This window comes from Leucoraja erinacea, chromosome 7 (assembly GCF_028641065.1).
Source record: "Leucoraja erinacea ecotype New England chromosome 7, Leri_hhj_1, whole genome shotgun sequence".
NCBI classification, from domain to species: Eukaryota; Metazoa; Chordata; class Chondrichthyes; order Rajiformes; family Rajidae; genus Leucoraja; species Leucoraja erinaceus.
The window spans coordinates 35,982,851-36,003,527 of record NC_073383.1 but is presented as its reverse complement, the minus strand read 5'-3'; the positions used below and the strand labels follow the sequence as shown (position 1 = coordinate 36,003,527).

The 20,677-nt window shown below is 45.3% G+C and overlaps 1 protein-coding gene across 4 annotated transcripts in view; it reads left to right on the top strand.

Moving 5' to 3' along the window:
- Positions 1 to 20,677, top strand: part of LOC129698887 (receptor tyrosine-protein kinase erbB-4-like) — an 804,589-nt gene that overhangs the window by 599,610 nt on the left and 184,302 nt on the right. For all 4 annotated transcript variants that reach the window (XM_055638279.1, XM_055638280.1, XM_055638278.1 and 1 more), the window contains 3 exons: positions 7,377 to 7,509; positions 9,192 to 9,314; positions 9,648 to 9,746. In XM_055638279.1, the coding sequence (XP_055494254.1) occupies positions 7,377 to 7,509; positions 9,192 to 9,314; positions 9,648 to 9,746 (355 nt within the window). The remainder of the gene's footprint in view (positions 1 to 7,376; positions 7,510 to 9,191; positions 9,315 to 9,647; positions 9,747 to 20,677) is intronic.

The window sequence follows — 20,677 nt, the reverse complement described above, 5'->3', positions numbered from 1 at the left end:
TACGGATGGCCCGATGCCCAGGCCCTCTCGTCGGGATGATCCAAGCTCCGACATCGGGACGGTCGAACACACTCCGTGGCTTGGTGTGCCTGAATCGGCACTTTCTTACCGGAGACCGCGGCTTCAGGATGTCGTAGTCTGTGGGCTGGCGTTCGGAGTTCTCCTCTGGCGATCCCCGGCAAGGGACCCCAGGCTCTGGATGGTAAGTCCACGCCAAGCCCGCGGCTAGAAGCTCCGCAGACCACAACCCCATAATGTCAAAGTCACCAGGCCAGCGATCTGAGCGCTCCTTTCTGGCGACCCCCGGCAAGGGTTTGCCCGCTCCGCGATGGAAAAATCCACACTGCATCCCCTGCTGAAGCTCTTGGGCCCGACTCCGGGAAAGGCCGCTCCAATCCAAGCTGTTAGGCCACGAGGGAGGCAACATGGAAAAAATCGCCTCTCCGTCGAGGAGGCAACCAAAAGCGGTTCCCCCCTTTTTCCCACCTCCACCACCCCCCACATAAAACATACTGAGAGACACTAAAACAAACATTTGGACACACAAATATGAACAAACACGCTGCTGGCAGGGCAGCTGACTCGCAGCGCCCCCTCCGACCATCTGAATAAAACTCCATTTGTCATTCCTCAGCCCATTTTCCCAGGTGATCAAGATCCACTGTATTCTTGATAACCAACATCACTATCTGCGATACCACCTATTTTGTTGTCATCCGCAACTTACTAATCACACATTATACATTCTCATCCAAACGGTTGATATAGATGACAAATATAAACAGGTCCAGCGTCGATCCCTGTGGCACACCAGTCTGTGAAACAAGCTTCCACCCTGACCCCGTATCCTACCATTAGGCCAGTTCTATAACCAAATAGCTAGCTCACCTTGTTTAAGAGGGAACTGCAGATGCTGGAGAATCGAAGGTTACACAGAAAAGCTGGAGAAACTCAGCGGGTGCAGCAGCATCTATGGAGCAATAGATGCTGCTGCACCCGCTGAGTTTCTCCAGCTTTTCTGTGTAGCTAGCTCACCTTGTTTACCCTGCAATCTAACCACACAGCCTACCTAGTAGAGCCTTATCAAAGACCTTGCTGAAATTCATATAGACTACATCTATGGCCCTGTCCTCAACAACCTTTCAAAAAACTCAATCACATTTGTAAGATAGGATCTCCTATGCACGATGCTGATTATCCCCAATCAACCTTTGGTGGGCTGTAGAGCCTGTTTCCGCACTGTATGAATACAGCTTTTGCAAGTTTCCTTGTCTTCATGTCTTTCTCCATGGTAAAACAGAGGAGAAATAATTAATGAGGACCTCTTCTATCACCTGTGGCTCCACACATAGATGACCATTTTGGTTTCACAGGGGCTCTATTCACGCTCAAGTTACCATTTTTCCTTTAAAATAAAATCTTGCTGGATTCTCTTTAATTTTAACTGCTACTTCGTGTCCTCTTTTTGCCCTCCTGATTTATTTCTTAAGTGTGCTCCTCAATCCCCGATACACCTCCAGGGATGCATTTGATTTCAGTTCCTGTATCTGGCCCATGCCTCTTCCTTTTCCCTGACTGCGGCCTCAATTTCTCCCATCATCGAGAGGTGCTTACTTCCACCTGACTTGCCCTTCATTCTGACAGGAACATGCACACCTTGGTCTATCACAATTACACTTTTAAAAGCATCTAATTTTCCAGACGTCCCGTTGCATGCAAACATGTTACTCCAATCAACTTTTGCAAGTTGCAAGTTGACCTCGCCCCAGTTTAGAAATTTAACTTGTGGTTCATCCTTTCCTTATCCATACTATTTTAAAGCTAATAGAACCATGGCCGCTGGTCCCAAAGTGTTTACCCCTTCTATCTTCACCCATTGATAGTTCAGTCATTTGCCCCGCCCAGTTTCCTAAGAGTAGGTCAAGTTCTGCCCTCTCCCTTGTTGATCCCTCTTCATATTGCCTGGGTTCCACCCGATCCTAACCCTATGTCCTATATCCTAACCCTAACACTATGGCTGTTCCAGTCTATATTGGGAAAATTATAATCCCCTTCTATGACAACCCTTGCATCTGCCTGGAACTCCTGGCACCTTTGTTCCTCTAATTACCCTTGACTATTTGGGGGCCCCATAGTGCAATCGCAACAAGGTGGTCAGCTTCTTTTTATTTCTTAGCTCCACTCATTTAGCCCCACTGGATGATTCCTCAGGCTATTGCCATGTTGTACTCCTTGATCAATAAAGCAATGCCCTTCTCTTTTACTCACCTCTATCTTGCCAGTAGCACCTGTACTCTGGAGCATAAGGTGCCAGTCACGTCCCTCACTTAGATAGGTTTCAGTAATGGTTATAACATCCAAGTCGTACGAAGCTGAGTTAATTTGTGTTACTGATCAGGCTTCTTGCATTGAAATAAATGCAATTTAATTCAACAATCTTTCCTTATTCCATGCCATGCTGCTGCCTGGGTCCTGTCTATTGAACTTGCTGTCATTAACTTCTGTATTGACTACCAGTTGATTCAATAGTGCTTTGGATCCCGTCCCAAAGCCAATCTAGTTTAAATCGTGCATAATAGCATGTGCAATCTTTCCCACCAGGATATTGGTCTCCCTCCAGTTTATATGCAACCGGTTCCTCTTCCCACAGAAGAGATCCCAATGGTCCAAAAATCTGAATCCCTGCCCCCTGCACCAACTCCTCAACTATGCTCTCATCTGTCCTACCTATCCATTCCTACCCTTACTAGCATGTGGCAACGGGAATCATCCAGAGTTAATTACCCTTGAGATCCTGCTTTTTAACCTTTTGCCTAACTCCCTATGTTCACTCTACAGGACCTCATCCCTTTTCCTACCTATGTCATTTGTGCCAATTAATACAATAAATTCTCCCGTTTGAATACATTCTGCAGCCACTCCGAGACATTCTGAACCCAGGTACTAGGGAGGCAATACACCAGCCTGAGGTCCCGTTTGTGACCACAAAATCTCCTTTCTCATCGCTAGGCCTGATGCCACAGATCTGACTGCTGCCGCTCACTCGCCTCTGAATGGCCATCGTCCCTGACAGTATCTGAAAGGGTAGATTTGTTTTTGAGGGGAATGGCCACAGGGCTTCCTGCACTCTATGTCTTTTCCCTTTTCCCTTTCCTGGTGGTCACCCATCTTCTCTCTGTCTGCATCTTGCAGTTTTAAAAGATTTTGTTTGGCCATGTTTGGAGTATTGTGTGCAGTTCTGGTCACCTCATTACAGGAAAGATATTGAGACCTGAGAGGGGATGCAGAGGAGATTTACCAGGATGCTGGTACTTGGATTAGAAGTTATTAGGTATAAGGAAAGGTTGGATAAACGTAGATTGTTTTTCTGGAGTGTTTGAGAGTGAGGGGAAATCTGAAAGAAGTATGAACAAAATTAAGAGATGCAGATATAGGATAGGCAGTCAGAAGCTTTTCCTCAGGGTGGAAATGTCAAAGACCAGAGGATCCACGTTTAAGGTGAGTGGGACAAAATATGAAGATTGCAACACAAGTTTTATTTTACATAGAGTGATGTATGCTTGGATTGCATTGCCAGAGGTGGTAATGACGGCAGACACAAAGTGGCAATTAAGAGACTTTTAGATAGGCACATTGATATGCAGGGAATGGAGGGGTATGGATCACACGCTGGCAGAGGAGATTGATGTAACCTGGTATGATGTTTGGCATGGATATGGTGGGCCAAAGCCTGGTTTGTGTGCTGTACAGTTCTTTATTCTATCTCAGGTGTGACCACGTCTGTATAGCTCCTATCTATGACACTCTCATTCTGCCAAGTGATCCTGAGGTCGGCCAAGTACTGTTCCCTCACCTGGTTCATCAGGAGCTGCAGATGGACGTAGATACCGCAAGTGCAGTGATCAGAGACAGTGGAAGTTTCCTCGATGACCAACTCCCTGCAGGAGGATCATGCCACCTCCATAACTCCAACCCCGCGTCGTTCCAAGATAAGAACATGAGACGTCCATTGATGATTGCACATTGGTCAATTCCATTCGCAACTCGTGATCAAATGAAGCAGCCCATGCAGCAAGATCAATATGACATTCAGTCTAATATGTGATAGGTAACATTCACATCACAAAAGTGCCAGGCAGTGACCATCTCCAACAAAAGACAATCTGACACTTGGCCCCAAACTTTCAATTGCATTGCCATCACCGAGTCTCCAACATCAATATCCTGGTGCAGAAAATGGTTTATGTTGGCATCAACCAGTCATAATGATGGAACATCCTCCACTTTTCTGGAATAATTCAGGTCCAGTATCTCTCAGGAAGCTAGACATCACCTAGGTCAAGGTAGTCCTCTTGATTGGTAACTTATCCACCAGTGAGTAATACATGTACAATTTATGAAATGCATTGCAGCGATTCAACCAGGATACTTTTGCAATACCTCGCAAACCTACAACCTCTATCAGAAGGAGAAGCGAATCAGATGCCTGGGAAAACTACCCTGGACATGCTCTCCTCTAAGTCTCACAACATCCTGATTTTGGAAATGTATCACAGATTCATCATCGTCACTGGGTCTAAATCCTGGAACTCTTCCTAATAGCATGTGGGAGCGCCTTCAGCAGAAGCACTGCAATGTTTCAAGAAGTCAATCCATAACCATCTTCACAAGGGGAATTTGGGAAAGTGCCAGGATCTGAGATTAGTGTATTCCAGAAGAATTCATCACAGTGAATTCCGGCCTCCTTGTATAATCCCACCCACACTCCAGACACTGGGGTCATTCAGCATATCCAGCTTTGCAATGTGAGACAAAGCCTGACAACCTCACCTGCTCTTCCTCCAGAAGGAAGAGGGAACCATAAACAGAACAATGATCATCCAAAGCATAGACTCTTCACTGCACAACTGAATTATTCTGAACAATCAGACTGCAACATATTTTGTTCATGACAAAGACTATTTTAACAAAAATGCAAATGAAACCTACTGTTTTATACTGACCAATAGATTTTTTTCCCCTTTGTATTGCTCAAAGATGTCTCCAAGAAAATAATCTTCAAATCCTTTAATTTCCAAGACCATTCTGAAGAAACCCATTGGATTCCATCCCTGACTGCTGTCCAGTTGTCGCGTTTGTGTCGAGACCCTGGATGCTTGATTTGACATTGGCTCACATTGTAGGCTTAAAAGGAGTGGGTAATTAGACTAGTTGTGGGAGGGGTGAAGGAGCTTGACAAATCCATCTGTTCTTCCTCCGGAAAGCAGAGGGAACCAAAAGCAGAGCAATAATTATCCAAATATGACACTGCTTGCAAGTGTGTCTTTCAGACAGGCAGCAAATACACACAGTTTACAGGATTCATTGAAAACCTCCTGACTGGAGCCTCATTAAAACATCAAATATTTGTCACAGTAATTGCAGTTCTGTGCCAGCAAATATGACATGGTAATGTGCACTGTCACAGTTGCTGCAAAACCTTTGTTAAAAGACACCTGACTAGCGTCCAAACCACAGCGAAAAAACTGCCAGGCACATCATGTAAATATTCCCGCAGAGCCATTCCCTCGGAATCAAACTCTAGAAACCTCATTGCAGGTGGAACAAATAAATCTTCCCCAGATGTGCCCCTCACCCAGACAGACTAGTCCATGAACCACCCTCACCCCCAGACGGACCAGTCCATGAACCATACTCCCCCACATGGACCAGTCCATGAACCACCCTCACCCCCAGACGGACCAGTCCATGAACCACCCTCACCCCCAGACGGACCAGTCCATGAACCATACTCCCCCACATGGACCAGTCCATGAACCATCCTCACCCCCAGATGGACAAGTCCATGAACCATACTCCCCCACATGGACCAGTCCATGAACCATCCTCACCTCCAGACAGACGTCCATGAACCATCCTCAACCCCAGACGGACCAGTCAATTAATGACCCTCCTCCAGACAGACCAATCCATTAGTTCCTCCCCCAAAGAAGCCTGTCCTAGCCTGTTCCATGTGTTTCGGCTTCCTTTGATCCATTACCCGATGCCTGTGTTTTCCCGTTTCTCTCCACCTTTTTTTGCAAAGAAGTGAAAATTTTGGGAGAAAAACACAGGTTTCTTCTATCAAAATAGTTTTGTAATAATCTGGTTTTTGCTTCCGCTCAGTTGTGTGTCTGGATTCTGGTTCTTTCGTCCTTACTAATCTGTAATGGTGTGCTCCTTCTAAATGGCTTTTTCTTTGTTCCTTACACACTGCATGGCCATTGATCCCACTCCCCTCAATATCCAGCAACTCTATGCCATCTTCCAGCTGCTTCTCATGTCAGCAAAAGGAAATTCACAATGTTCTTCTATTGTTCTCTGTCTGTTGTGTTGGGAAAGATACACAGGGCCGCCATTTGGTCTACCTATATCAGATAAAGGAAAGTATTAATTCAGCTCTTGTTTTCCACTTTTAAATGGATCACTGGGTGATTTGTAGCAGGTGCCTTTGTTTGCGGCTCACTCTGCCTCTTTGCTGAATTTGGATGCTTTCCATTTACGCCCTTCTGGTAATAAAAGCAGATTACAATGATGGATATTTCTAATTAAAAACTGAGTCTGATGAGCTTGACTCTGCAAGCAAGTGGGATTTGCACGACTAGAGATAGTGCATTCCTACACAGCCAGCCTGCCACCATTCACCCCGCCCCCCCTCCACATCTAGCTCACTCTGCTTCCTCAAGGGGCCCCTTGGATCTAAATGAGACCCTTCAGAAAGAGTTCAGGCATTCATTATAATTACCATTCAGTTGTCAAGACAGGAATATGCTCTGCATTGCATTCTCCTTCACATGACTAACAGGCCTGTTCAGTCATAATATTAGGAAGGGTTTTTAAGTGTTATCCCCCTAACATCACCTTTCCATCCCTAATGTATAAACACAAATTCACAACCTCAGAAGTGAACCTTTCACTTAATATCCATGCATGCATGTGTCTTCCCCCTTTGAAGAAACAAAAGCATTTGAGCTTAGGAGAAAAATTGTGATCATCGATTAACAATTAAACTAGCACATAATCTCTCGCAACTAAATGAATGTAAACATAACACAGCAGCAATCTTCTGTGAGAATAGGATTTGAAGCGTTTCAATATAATTGTTGTATCCCATGTGAGAATAGTATGGCCATCCAGCTCCACACATTGGATTGATCACAGGATCCTGGGGAATTTCTGCTTGGATGGCAGAGCTTGTTTAGCCAGGTGTGGCTGTTTGAGGGTGATTGGAATCGTTTGCAGTCTTCCTCTTTCTGTGAAAATTTCAAACAAGCATTTTTTTTGTCCTGACCCTGTTGACCCTTGCTCTTCCCCCATTCTGTTGCTTTGCTTGGCAGGACGCCGCTGATAGCTGCCGGAGTGATAGGTGGACTGTTCATCATGGTGATCCTGGGGCTGGTGGTCGCCGTGTATGTGAGGAGGAAGAGCATCAGGAAGAAAAGGGCAATGCGCCGCTTCCTGGAGACCGAGGTAATGCAGGCGGATGGGATCTACTCTGCTGAGCCCAATTATTGAAGCAGAATGCATTCGCTACTAAATCCAAACAGGGTTTAACGCTCCGAAAATTCATGGGGATTTCTCACGTTATTATTTTTCACAGCGTAGGAGGCCATTCAGCCCATAGTCTATGCCAGCTCTGAGAGAAACTCCATTCCTTCAGTTGTTTCCTTATAACCCTACTGATTTTTCCCCCATCCTCTATAATAAGGGGTAATTTAAAGTAGCCAATTACCTACCGACCATTGCGTTTTTGGGATGTCACATCTATTCCCACCCAAACTCCATTGCCATTGCAATGCTTTGGAAAGGATGTGGTTGACTAAACAGCACATGGGTTTGTGACAGTGAGATCCTCACAACATCAAGCCTTGAATTGTAGAGAGGGTGTTTAATTGTAATATGCACTGGAACTGGAACAATTAAATTCATACTTGAAATATAAAATAAGCCATTGAACTCCAGCAAACCTTCTATCAAGTAATAAATAGACAGTACTATTACTTCTAAACTGATTTCTTGGGCCATAAATGTGTCTCATCCCTAAGGTTCCATCGACTAATGGGGGTAGAAATCAGACTAAGCCCACTCTGATACAAAGTAATGCCATGCATTCCTTGCTGCCGCTTAGTCCTTGCCCTGTCTTCTTGTGCAGTGTAGTTGTGGAAGAAGACTTGAAAACAAACAAGTCAGATTTGCAACTTTACCCAAATCACACCTCCCTATGAAATTCACATTGTGCCACAGTTCCCTCCTTCATAGACCCTCTTCTTTTATCCTACCTTTGCCCCACCATTGACAGCCATTGCTTTTGCAGATCTGGAATTCACACAATGAAATTCCCTTGGTGTTTGTAACTATCCATCAATTCTTTTAAAAACACCTTCAACAAACCTCATTGTTAAATCACCTCATAATGCCTCCTCTCAGATTTGGCAAGCTTATTTTTCCATTGAAACTCCATTGTTTTTTTCTTTATGCTATAATGTAGATTTAGAGGTATGGAGTTATACAGATGTCCTTTGGCCCACCAAATCCAACAATCAGCGATCCATCTATAGTGATCTAACTTATCAACACACACAGTCTATAGCCTCCTATGCTTTGTGATTTAAGTGCTGAACTAGGTTTTCCATAAACATGATGGGAGTACCAGCCTCCACCACCTTTTCAGGTAAAACATTCCAGATTCCAACCACTCTCTCGGTGAAAAAAAAATTCAGATTCCCCTTACCTTAAATCAACGGCCTATAGTTTTAGCTACCTCTGTCATGGGGAAAGGCTTCTTACAACCTTGCCTATCAATACCTCTCATAATCTTATACTGTACATCTTAATCAAATCTCTTGTCTGCTTCAGGGAAAGCAAATCAATCCAGTCTCCCTTCATAACTGAAACATTGCATTGCAAATAACATCCTGGTGACGTTGTTTCACTCTCTCCAATTGCATCTGTATGGCCAGAACCAAGCATCAGTGTAGACAGTTGTGCTACCTTCTCCACAGTCTGTGCTCTTGAATTGAAATGGTATCATTCTGAACGTGAGGTGGCCATCACGGTTCGGTTGATCTGAAAACGATGAAAGAGATCCCTGGTGGCAGTTTTGTTGGACGTTCCACTGACTCCTTCTATGTCTGATTCTTTTTTGCCTTCAGCTGGTGGAACCTTTAACTCCCAGCGGAGCTGCACCTAATCAGGCCCAGCTTAGGATTCTCAAGGAGACTGAACTGAAACGCATCAAGATTCTAGGCTCTGGTGCCTTTGGGACCGTCTACAAAGTGAGTAGCACTAACTTGCTCGTCCGTAATAACTCACGGTGTGAACACCTATTCATTAATTTTGCCAGCTTCTCAAGATTTTGCAATTTCCTTTGTTTCATCAGCTGCACTCTAAAATTATGATTTAAGGCTTTCAAATTGCATGCGTAGTCAATTCATCTTAATGCAGGCTGATCCATCTACAGTAAATCTATTCTGCTCATAGATTTTCTTAGTTGCTCCTGCTAACTGTTGACAGCTAAGGAAAAGATCCCCCAGCTGGAGCCATTTGTAATGGAAATACTTTGTTTGTACGAAGCATTTTTCTGAGTTGATGATTTTTGTCTTCATCAGGGCATCTGGGTCCCAGAAGGGGAGACGGTGAAGATTCCTGTAGCTATTAAGATCCTACGGGAGAGAACAGGTCCCAAGGCGAATGTGGAATTCATGGATGTAAGTCGATGGCATCTAGTTCCTGATTAATTTTCACAGCATAGCAATGGAAATAAGGGAGGTTGGAGTTATTGAATGTATCCACGGGGTGTCAATGAAAGAAAGGAATAAGGTGTTTCAAATGAAGTTGGAGAATTTAGCTGCAGCTTCATTTACCTTCTACTTGAAAATGATTAAAGTGTCACGCTAACACAGGGAGTCTAGCTACACTAAGTCACCAGTCACATCTTATTATCGTAGCATTTCCTGAATGAGGATAATATATTACTAATTAATATAACCGGCTAATATGGTTTTCACAGTTAGTCCAGTGAAGTTATAATCAAACCAACATCTCGCTAATGTAAAATCTATTGAAAAGTGCCAGCTGAATTTTTTCCACAATAGAGAAAGAGAAAATAACCCATTGTGCTTTACCTTGTCTTGATTGCATTATATCTGGCCTATGCCTGTTTTTGTAATCAGTCACCATTTACAAAATACCCAATTAACTATAACTATTTTTGCTGCAGTTCTAGCAACTTCAAATATTCCACCATTGGATCCTAAATGCCTTGCATCCTGCTTGGACAAGATCTTTTGAGTGAGGTGGGGGTGAAAATTGCATTTGGTGGAGGTCCGATATACTACTGAATGAATTACATTTCAGCAATATAGTACCTACTGTATGAGTGGGAACAGCCCAAAAATGTCATGGATACTATAGATGATCATAACATATGGCAGATTATTGCACTGTATTGGATGGTTTTGCAAATGCTTCACAGCCGGTTGTGATCTGATGTGCACGGATGAACAATAGCAGGAATGGCTGTTGCCATCTGATTACTAATAACCCAAGAATAGTCAAGCAATTATGATTGTCCAGGAAGACTTTAGCCATGTGGGTTTTGTAAATGCCTGGATTCATTACAATAGCTAGAACTGGCAGAGAGGTCACTCAGGCCAAGCATCCCGGCTTCAAATAACCCGCCAGACAATGTTTTAGGTCGTAACCCCTCTTCAGACTAATTAACATGACCTGGAATGCAATTCAATTCAATTGCCATTTATTGTCATTCAAACATGCAAGTTTTGAACAAAATTTAGTTCCTGCATTCATAACAGCAAAAAAAAAAAAATAAAAATAAACACAATTCCACATAAACATCCATCACAGTGAATCTCCAAACACCTCCTCACTGTGATAGAAGGCAAAAGTTCGGCCTCCTCGATTTGGGTGGGCGAAGTTGCCATTGCAAGAGCTCCGAAGATCGGTCTCCCACCAGAGACCTGTGAGCTCCCGATGTTACCGATGTTACTGCGGCCGAAGCTCCGAAACTCCGAAGTTGGGTGTAGCCGCAGCGCCACCACAGCTCCGAAGAGAGCCAGCTCTGCGGGCTCTACGACTGGAGCCCCTCGGGTCGATTCTGGTTGGAGGCCGCCAGCTCCATGATGTTAGGCCCCAACGACAACGGGGACAGGACAAGGAAAAGGCCGCGTCCCCGTTCAGGGAAGAGATTAAAAAAAACCTAGGGAGATATTTAATTTATTATATCCTCGCTTTCATATTTTCTCACTCAGCCAGGTACAGGGCCTCAGAAACATTACCCAAAAATATGGTGTTCAGTGACTGATGTTACCCATATTTACAGTATCTTCCCACCATCTCTCTCAACCACTCCACTCTCTCCAGTTGTTGTCCATTATTCAGGAACGGATGAGGAGACACTTTCTGCGATGTTGGAAATGCTAAAGCTATTCTTCATTTGTGTCGCCAACTCCTTCCTTAGTCACTGATCCAGTTTCGCTGTAAAGGCAACAGCTGTAACTGGCCTGGCTGTCTACCTTGGTGTTATATTTCATTTCAAGATGAGTTGCAGGACACAGATCCATGCCACCACTAAATCCACCTCAGTCCAACAACGTACCAACCCATCCCATCCATCTGCTCAACCTCAGCTCATGCTGCTTCTGATGTCCTCGACCATCGTTCGGTTGCGCCTGGAGTTTAATTACAATGCCCTGCTGGCTGGTTCCCTCATTCCACTCTCCATTAATCTGAAGTCAACCAACACTCTATTGCTCATGTTCTAACTCACACCAAGGCTTTCACCTGAGCTACTGGCCAGAATTGTTCCCAGTTAAGCACTGTCTCAGCTTTAAGGTTACCATTCGGGTTTTCAAGTTCCTTTATGCTGCCAGGATTAGAGAGTATTATCTATAAGGAGAGGTTGGACAGATTTTGGATTGTTTTCCCAGGAATGCCAGAGGTTGTGGGGAGACCTTTAGTTTAGAGTTTAGTTTAGAGATACAGTGCGGAAACAGGCCCTTTGGCCCAACAATTCCGCACCGACCAGCGATCCCCACCCATTAACACTATCCTACACACAAACACATGGGATAATTTACATTTATATCAAGCCAATTAACCTATAAACCTGTACATCATTGGTATGTGGGAGGAAACCGAATATCCCAGAGAAAACCCACGCCTGTCACAGGGAAAACGTACAAACTCCATACAGACAGCGCCCACAGTCAGGATCGAACCTGGGTCTCTGCCGCTGTAAGGCAATAACTCTACCACTGTACCTGATGGGAGTATATAAATTATGAGAGGCATAGATAGGGTAGACAGTCAGAACATATATCCCAGAATGAAAATTTCAAAGACAAGAAGGTGTAGCTTTAAGTTGAAAGGGGCAAAGTTTAAAGGAGATTTGCGGAGCATGATTTTTACCTCAAGGGTGGTGGGTGTCTGGAATGTGCTGCAGGGGTAGTGTGTAGGCAGATACGATAGTGGCGTTTATGAGGCTTTTTAGATTAGCACATGGATATGCAGGAATGGAATGGTTCATGTGCAGTCACATGAGATTAGTTTAGCTTGGCATTATGTTGCACACATACATTGTGGGCCACAGGGCCTCTTTCTGGGCGGCACTATTTTTTGCTCTATGTTCTGTATGGTCCTTCTGATCTCTGTAATCTCCTGCAGTTTTCTAACCTTCCCAGTTACGGCACTCCTCACCCATGTCTTATTCACTTAGCGTTTGTTCCCTCTTCCCACTGATAGTCCATCCAACGGAAAAAAGATTTCTCTCATTACTTTCTAAAATTATTTAAAATTACTCCTGTAGAACCCCACAACTTGTTCTGTCCCTTATTATTTAACTGGTGCTTCTTAATTCCTTAATCATTCCAGTTAATCTTAAAAGCAACTTTCCCCACCCACACACACACCTTACACATCTTTGTCTCAGTAACAGGGCTTCTGCTGTCCTTATTGAGAGAAGGAATTCCAAAGATTTGCAAGCCACTCAGCAAAGGAACCTTTCCTCATGTCTCTCCAACATTACAGTTCCCTTCCCTGGAGATAGAGCCCTGGATCTGGACTGTCTAGTGTGGGGAAAGAGTTTCTTAGCACCTAGCCTGCTACTCTCTCTGATATACACTTCCATAAGATCAGCTTTCATTCTTCTGAACTCCAGTGAGTAAAGCCCCATCCTAGACAATTCCTGCTCCTCTGGCATGCTAACAATCAATTTAGTCAGCCTTGTTATTATACTCTTTAATGAAGGTATATCCTTTTGTTAGTGAAGAGGTTACAACTGTAGATATTGTTCCATCTATAGTCTCACCAATGCCCAGTACAACAGCAGCAAAGCTTCTTTTTACACTTCAAGCCCTTTGTAATTAAAGATCACATACTATTAAACTTACTAATTGCTTGCTGGGGGAATCAAGAAGATGTTGCATTCGGTGAGAGGGCAAGGAGAGAAGAGGTGAGAACAATAAAGATGTAAATTGATTTGAAACATAGAGGGTGAGCAGAATACAGTAACCACACACGATGTCTACTTCTGGTAGGTAGACATCAGGAAAACTTCGAGAAAACAGCATAATTAATGAGTTTGATTATAACTAAAATGATAGACGGGTGAAAAGAGCTCAGAACATATAAATCTGTGGGATTAGATCGTGCTCTTCTTAGAGTTTTGAAACAGGCTACAGAAGAGATTCAAGAAGCACTTGAGTAAGGACTCACAGACACCTGCAAGTTTCTATAAAGTGGGGTCAGGCTGATATGGTGTCCATGTTTAAAAGGGCTTCAGAAATTTGCAGCCAGTACAATCAATTACCAAGGGAGAAGTTAGAGCGCACTGGATCAACCCAGGGCTATCTGATATGTGTTGGGACCAGCACTTCACAGTTAACACTGTACCACCAAGTCAGGCCAACGACATTGTGTAATAAAACATATCCATAGAGTCCAATTGTATAAGTGAGGGCATCTGTTCAAGATCGGTTGAAGCCCATGCAAATTAATGTCATACCCACAGCTCATAGGGAAAGTGCTTGCTAACTGTAAGGCTTGCTGGAAGCCGGTGGATGAGGTTTTAGAGACACAGAGATGTCCTGGACGTGAGGTTCATACTGAGATGGCAAGAAGACTACACAGTCTAATGCTTACAACTGTCAGCCCAAACATTGCCACACTAGTCTGGAATAGCCTGGGTGCTCCCCAAGGCCAATGATAATAGGGAAGCAGCCAAAACAGTGCAGGTCAGAATCTGCAAAGACATCACTAAATGCCAGTCTTCAATGATCCTCAGTCTGCTCCAAGCACCTCGCATCTCATCACTTAGCAAACAACAACTTCCAATCACCACATATGCCAAACATACAAAGTCTCACCAACCATCTGTTCCTTATCATGTCTCCTAATGGGCCTGTCCCACTTAGGTGACTTTTTAGGCGACTGCAGGAGACTATGCAGTCACCACATGGTCGCCACATGTTCGTAGGTGGTTGCCGGGGAGTCGCCTTCATGGCCGTGAGAGTACCAAGAATTCTCGTGCTGTAGGTGAGTCGCCAGGAGGTCCGAGTGGGTTTCCAGGAGGTCGAAGGTTCTCGTAGGTTGTAGCCAGTGCTGACCGGTGGATTTCATTGGCTCATTTGGAAAAAAAAGCATAAGCAGTAGTTTACAGAACCAAGGATAACCGACCGGTAATGTTAAATGTCTGCTGAGCTTCACAGCCGTGTATCTCTGGCTTCCTAAAAGTTGTCTCCACTTCTCTCTCCTTCTCCCCCCTTCTCACCCCCTCTCTCCCCTCTTTTAAAGGACTGCTTTAGCTGTCTTAATTACAGCGCCAACCTTCCTGTTCATCGGGTGTGTGTCTGTATCACCTTGGCTTTGCACCGTGTAAATTTCACTCAGACAGTTGCCCTGTCCCCCGCCTGCATAATGGGCTGGTGAAGGAAGCGATGTGTGTGTGTGTTTTCCACTCTGACAGTCACCGTTCCAGTTGCCGGTTTTTCAGGCAACTGCCGGCAATTTGACAGTCACCGACAGTCACCTGAAAAATTGCCTGAGTAGGACAGGCCCCTTAGACAGACCCTGGTAATTGTAAATGACTTACTTATTCCACTCCAGTTCTGTGGGTTTTAAGGTGGCTGATGAGGCCGATGTGGAAACCATACTCTCTTCCACAGTTGGGGCTGAAGGAAGTCAATGGGGAGGGCGGAGAGTTGTGAGATTTCAGTGTGCTCACAATGCATGAACTACAAATTCTGAATGCGACTTCTCCACATGGATCAGGAGCTCCCTGTAGTCTGGGGGGATGCTGCATTTTCTCAAGGAGGTTTTGAGCACATCCTTGAATCTTTTGCTTTTGTCTACCTAGTAATCTCTTCCCACAATGGAGCATGGAATATAGTAGTCAGGATTGAACCCGGCTCTCTGGCCTTCCGAGGCAGCAACTATACCGTTACGCCACCATGTCAACTCACAGTTCTAACAACTGTGCCACTGTGTCACCCTAGGAAAATCTCACAGGTTCTCTGCCCTGTTGGGAAAGTAAGCCAGTGTAATTCTCCTCTTCTGCCTCCTCCCTTTCCCGGTGAAGGTTTGGTACATCTCCCACCAAAGCCTCCATTTCTGACAGTATGAAGGCTCACTTCAGCACCAGTCACAGCTTGGGAAGCAGGCATGGATAATGCCTCTTCCACTAGTTACCACAATACACTTCTGTCAGTCAGCGAGGCCCCACCTCAGTCACGGACAGATGTCCATCACAGCCTCGGGAGAAGGCAAGGTGTGACTACTTCCTGAAGTTCAGGACCAAACTTTCTGTGCAGTATTGACAGCAGGCAGCAGCTGTTTTGCCCCAGCCCAGAATTCCAAGATTAATGTCCACTCAACAATGCGCCAAGAATGACAACATCAGCTGCCAATGGATGCCCAGATGTCTTACGCCATGCTGCATGGCATGAGTTGACTGAGGATATGCTTTTAACATGTAAGATCAATGTCAAATGGAAATTACACCTGTGGGACCAAGGAAATGTCACAATCATTGTGACAATGCAACCCAATTTCACAGCCGGAGTCTGTAATAACAATTCAGAACGAGCTCCCCTGCCTCCTTAATTAATTTTAGGATTGTCATCCCAGGTGGCTTCTGATAAGCTCTAAAATTATTAGAAGGAGACAATTGTTTAAAATCACAAGGACTCTCACGATCTGCTGTGTAAAAGAGAACATGAGTTATGGATAAGTGTGTAGCTGGGTGGGGATAGGCTGGGAATCCCAAAGCTAAATCCGAGGCTTGCTGAGATTAGACCGATGTACATCTGGGAAAATAAAAATGTCTTGGCATCAGGGAAAACCCTTAGCTATTTTATTGCTCGGAGCACATGATAATCATCACAGCATTTGCAAGATGTGTAATATGAATGTAAATCTGCTTGCTGTAGCCAAGCGATTGAACCTGTGACCTGGATTCTGCAGCTTAGTGCTCTATCACATCCTGCGCATCCTTTAAGGCAACCGGGAGCTTCCTCTCAGTTGAGTGGAAAATAAGCTTGTGTTGCTAATGTTATTGCGCTAAACTCCTTATGCTTCAATCACAATGCAACCTTTGCCCATTCTCACTCAAGAACATGGAACATTGGGACTAGGAAGGGTGCTTGCTTGCACAGGGGGTGGGAATGGGTCAAGGCCAAGTGTTTCTCCCACCACCAGCCCCTTCTCCCCAGGAAGGCAGACTGCCAGTGCCTGGAGTTGAATCAGGCTCTTGTCAAATGCAAATCACAGATGAGTGAAGCAGATAGGAAGATGGTGGGGGCAAAGTGCTTGTAACAAGCAATGCATCCTGTAACTACTGACACAACAAAGTGATTTAAGGTGAATCACAAAAGTTTAAAATACAAAATTCAATAGCAGCCCTCACAAACCAGGTGACTTTGGCAGAAGGGTATTGTTTAAGAAGAAAGGAGAGGTTGGGGGAAGAATTCCTGTGTTCGAGAGCTGGGCAAATGAAGGACGCTGGGGTTAAAAAAGCAGCAAACACACAGCAGATCTGGCAAACAATACCAGACCTGAAATGTTTACTGCTCCTGTCTGCACAGTTGCTGCCTGACCAGTTGAGTGTTTCCAGAATGTTCTGTTATTACTCCAGATTTCCATCATCTGCAGCTTACTTTTGGATTCTGTTTGAGTGAAGCCCAATTTGCATAACCCAATAGTTTGGAGTATCTGGGAGAATCGTGGTGAGGGAGAGAGTTTGTAGGGTGACGTAGATTGCAGAGACAGGGAGAGGTGAAGCAGTGGGCTTGGTATAATTGTAAATTTTCCCTAGAATAGTGAAAGTTTAGTTTAGTTTTGTTTAGAGATACAGCGCGGAAACAGGCCCTTCAGCCCACCGAGTCCGCACCGACAAGCGATCCCCACACATTAACTCTATCCTACACACACTAGGGACAATTTACACTTATACCAAGCCAATTTACCTACATACTTGTATGTCTTTGGAATGTTGAAGGAAATCAAAGATCTCCAAGAAAACCCCACGGTCACGGGGAGAACGTACAAACTCTGTACAGAGAGCACCCGTAGTCGGGATCAAATCAGGCTCTCCGGTGCTGCAAGCGCTGTAACGTAACAACTCTACCGCTGAGCCACCGTGCCGCCCTTAAGTGTGCAGGGAACATTGGTCAGTGCTGGTTCGGTGGGCCTAAGAGCCTATTTCCGTGCTGTATCTCTAAACTAAACTAATAATTAGTCAGGTGGTATAGTGTAAGGCTACAGGTATGTATGGCAGTGAACGCCAGTCACCAGCAGGGGCTTGGAAGTCCTCTGACTGCCTGAAGGAGCTCTCCGCTGCAGAGACGGCTGGGGCGAGGTGATTCAGCTCCCCCTCAGCTGCCGACTCTGCAGATTTATCGGCATGAGCTGATGGATTGTGGTCAGCTGACAACGATAATATCAAAGTGAACAAAGCTCAGCAGCTGAAAGTGCCAACATGGGAGAACTTAAAATACACAAAGCTGCTAGTTGGCTAACTGTGCTACTATTTCTGTCCTGTCCTGTCAGTGGGGTAACAATTTTCACTAACATTTCTGGTGGAGCAGTGCACCTGGGACACTGTGCTTAGATCTGCCCACTGAATCTCAGGAAGGAGTCTGGTGTCTCAGCACGATAGAAGTCAGCCTGCCAGACTACAACGGCACCTCTCTTGGCGGTGGGTTTAATAATAATGTTGGGATTGTTGCTGAATGAGCGCAGGGCTGTCCATTCAGATGGGGTAAGACTGGAGGGGGTGAGGGTAGTGGAAAAATCATGATGATTGATGTCACGATGCTGGTTGGTCCAGAGAGGGTAGAAGGCCAGCAGATGTGTGGAGCGGTCCATGGGGAAGATTGCCTTCACAGCTAATCCTCTCGGTCTCTGATCTCAGGGATGACGGACATGACGATGGTGACTTTAGTTCAAACATATTTCATTAGCTATAAAGAGGCTTTGATATCAACTGATGCTAAGAGAGGTTTCTATAAATGGAAATGTTTCTTCCCTACGCACTGACTCTGGTTATCTCTACGGCTCATGTGGCAGAAGAAGGGGAGGTGTGAGGGTTGTGGTTGCTGGGGAAAAAAAACCAGATCACAACCTGCTGGCAAATCTGCATGTAGGACAGGCTTGGGCCCATGGTTTGTCCATTCACCTTCTAATTATACAGTGATTGGGAGCTGATTAAAGGGCAGGAAGTTTTATAGGGCAGAAATAAGGACAGCCTGGTTTATTATTTTTCCGATTGGTTGATAATACTCAACAATCATTTCCCTTAGTTCCAAAGAGGTTTGTTCTTGACCACATGTGTTTCTTCCCTGGACTTTGCATCAATTATTCAGTATGACTCGACTCAATTGAATATTGGCTCCCTGTGGTGTTTGATGTTGAGCCTTTATGTGATTAAATTTGCTTACAAGTGCCCTTAATCCAAATCCATCAGCTGATATGAAATAATAAATTCAGAAACATATGCCAAAGAGGCTTAAAAGATAATCAGAATGGGAACATGTGGTCTGCAGTTCCATAAATCCCACCAAATGGTCGTCACGCAACTTCTCAAGGAAAAGCTTCATCCTGGCCTCACCTCACTCATGCCTGCACACACACACATTATTGAATCACCCTTTCCTGGAATTGCCAATGTAGACAGAAGTAAACATGTGACATCTGCACACTCATAAAGACGCATGAGTGCACACAACGTCTGCATGACTTTACACATTTTTATTCAAGTATTAGATCTTGGTATCAGCATTTATGGACCATCCCTAACTGCCCTTAAGAAGGTGGTGGTTCACTGCCTTTTCAACCTGCTGCAGTTCTGGTGAAGGTGTTCCCACCAGAGGGAGGGAGGGCACTTGCTAGTCCTTCGTGTACACAGCTACAAGATGCACACACATACACTGATATAGACACAGACAAACACACACGCACACACAAGCATGCTCACAAGTACACAGAAAAACATATAAATTTACTTGCTCATATACACTAGTACCTACAGTACACAACACCAGTATAGCAGTGGACCCATAGTCACAGATCTTCACAGCATGGAAACAAGCCTTTTAGCCCAACTTCCACACTGACCAAGTTGGTATGCTAGGCTTACACAAAAAAGCTGGAGAAACTCAGCGGGTGCAGCAGCATCTATGGAGCGAAGGAAATAGGCAACGTTTCGGGCCGAAACCCTTCTTCAGACTGATCGGGGGTGGGGGTGGGCGGGGACAAGAAAGGGAAAGGGAGGAGGAGCCCGAAGGCTGGGGGATGGGAGGAGACAGCAGGGGGGCTGAGGAAGGGGAGGAGACAGCAAGGACTAACAAAATTGGGAGAATTCGATGTTCATGCCCCCGGGATGCAGACTCCCCAAACGGAATATGAGGTGCTGTTCCTCCAATTTCCGGTGCTGCTCGCTGTGGCCATGGAGGAGACCCAGGACAGAGAGGTCGGAGACGGAGTGGGAGGGGGAGTTGAAGTGCTGAGCCACCGGGAGGTCAGCTTGGTTATTGCGGACCGAGCGGAGGTGTTCGGCGAAACGATCGCCCAACCTCCACTTGGTCTCACCGATATAGATCTGCTGACATCTAGAGCAGCGGACGCAATAGATGAGGTTGGAAGAGATGTAGGTAAACCTCTGTCGCACCTGGAACGATTGCTTAGGTCCTTGAACGGAGTCGAGGGGGGAGGTAAAGGGACAAGTGTTGCATCTCTTGCGGTTGCAAGGGAAAGTGCCCGGGGAGGTGGTGGTACGAGAGGGAAGGGAAGAATTGACAAGGGAGTTATGGAGGGAGCGGTCTTTGCGGAAGGCAGATATGGGGGGAGATGGGAAGATGTGGCGAGTGGTGGGGTCACGTTGGAGGTGGCGAAACTGACGGAGGATTACTTTTTGTATGTGACGGCTGGTGGGGTGAAAGGTGAGGACTAGGGGGACTCGGCCCTTGTTGTGAGTGGGGGGATGGGGAGAGAGAGCAGTGTTGCGGGGTATGGAAGAGACCCTGGTGCGAGCCTCATTTATGGTGGAGGAGGGGAACCCCCGTTCCCTGAATAATGAGGACATTTCAGATGTCCTGGTGTGGAACGCCTCATCCGTGGAGCAGAT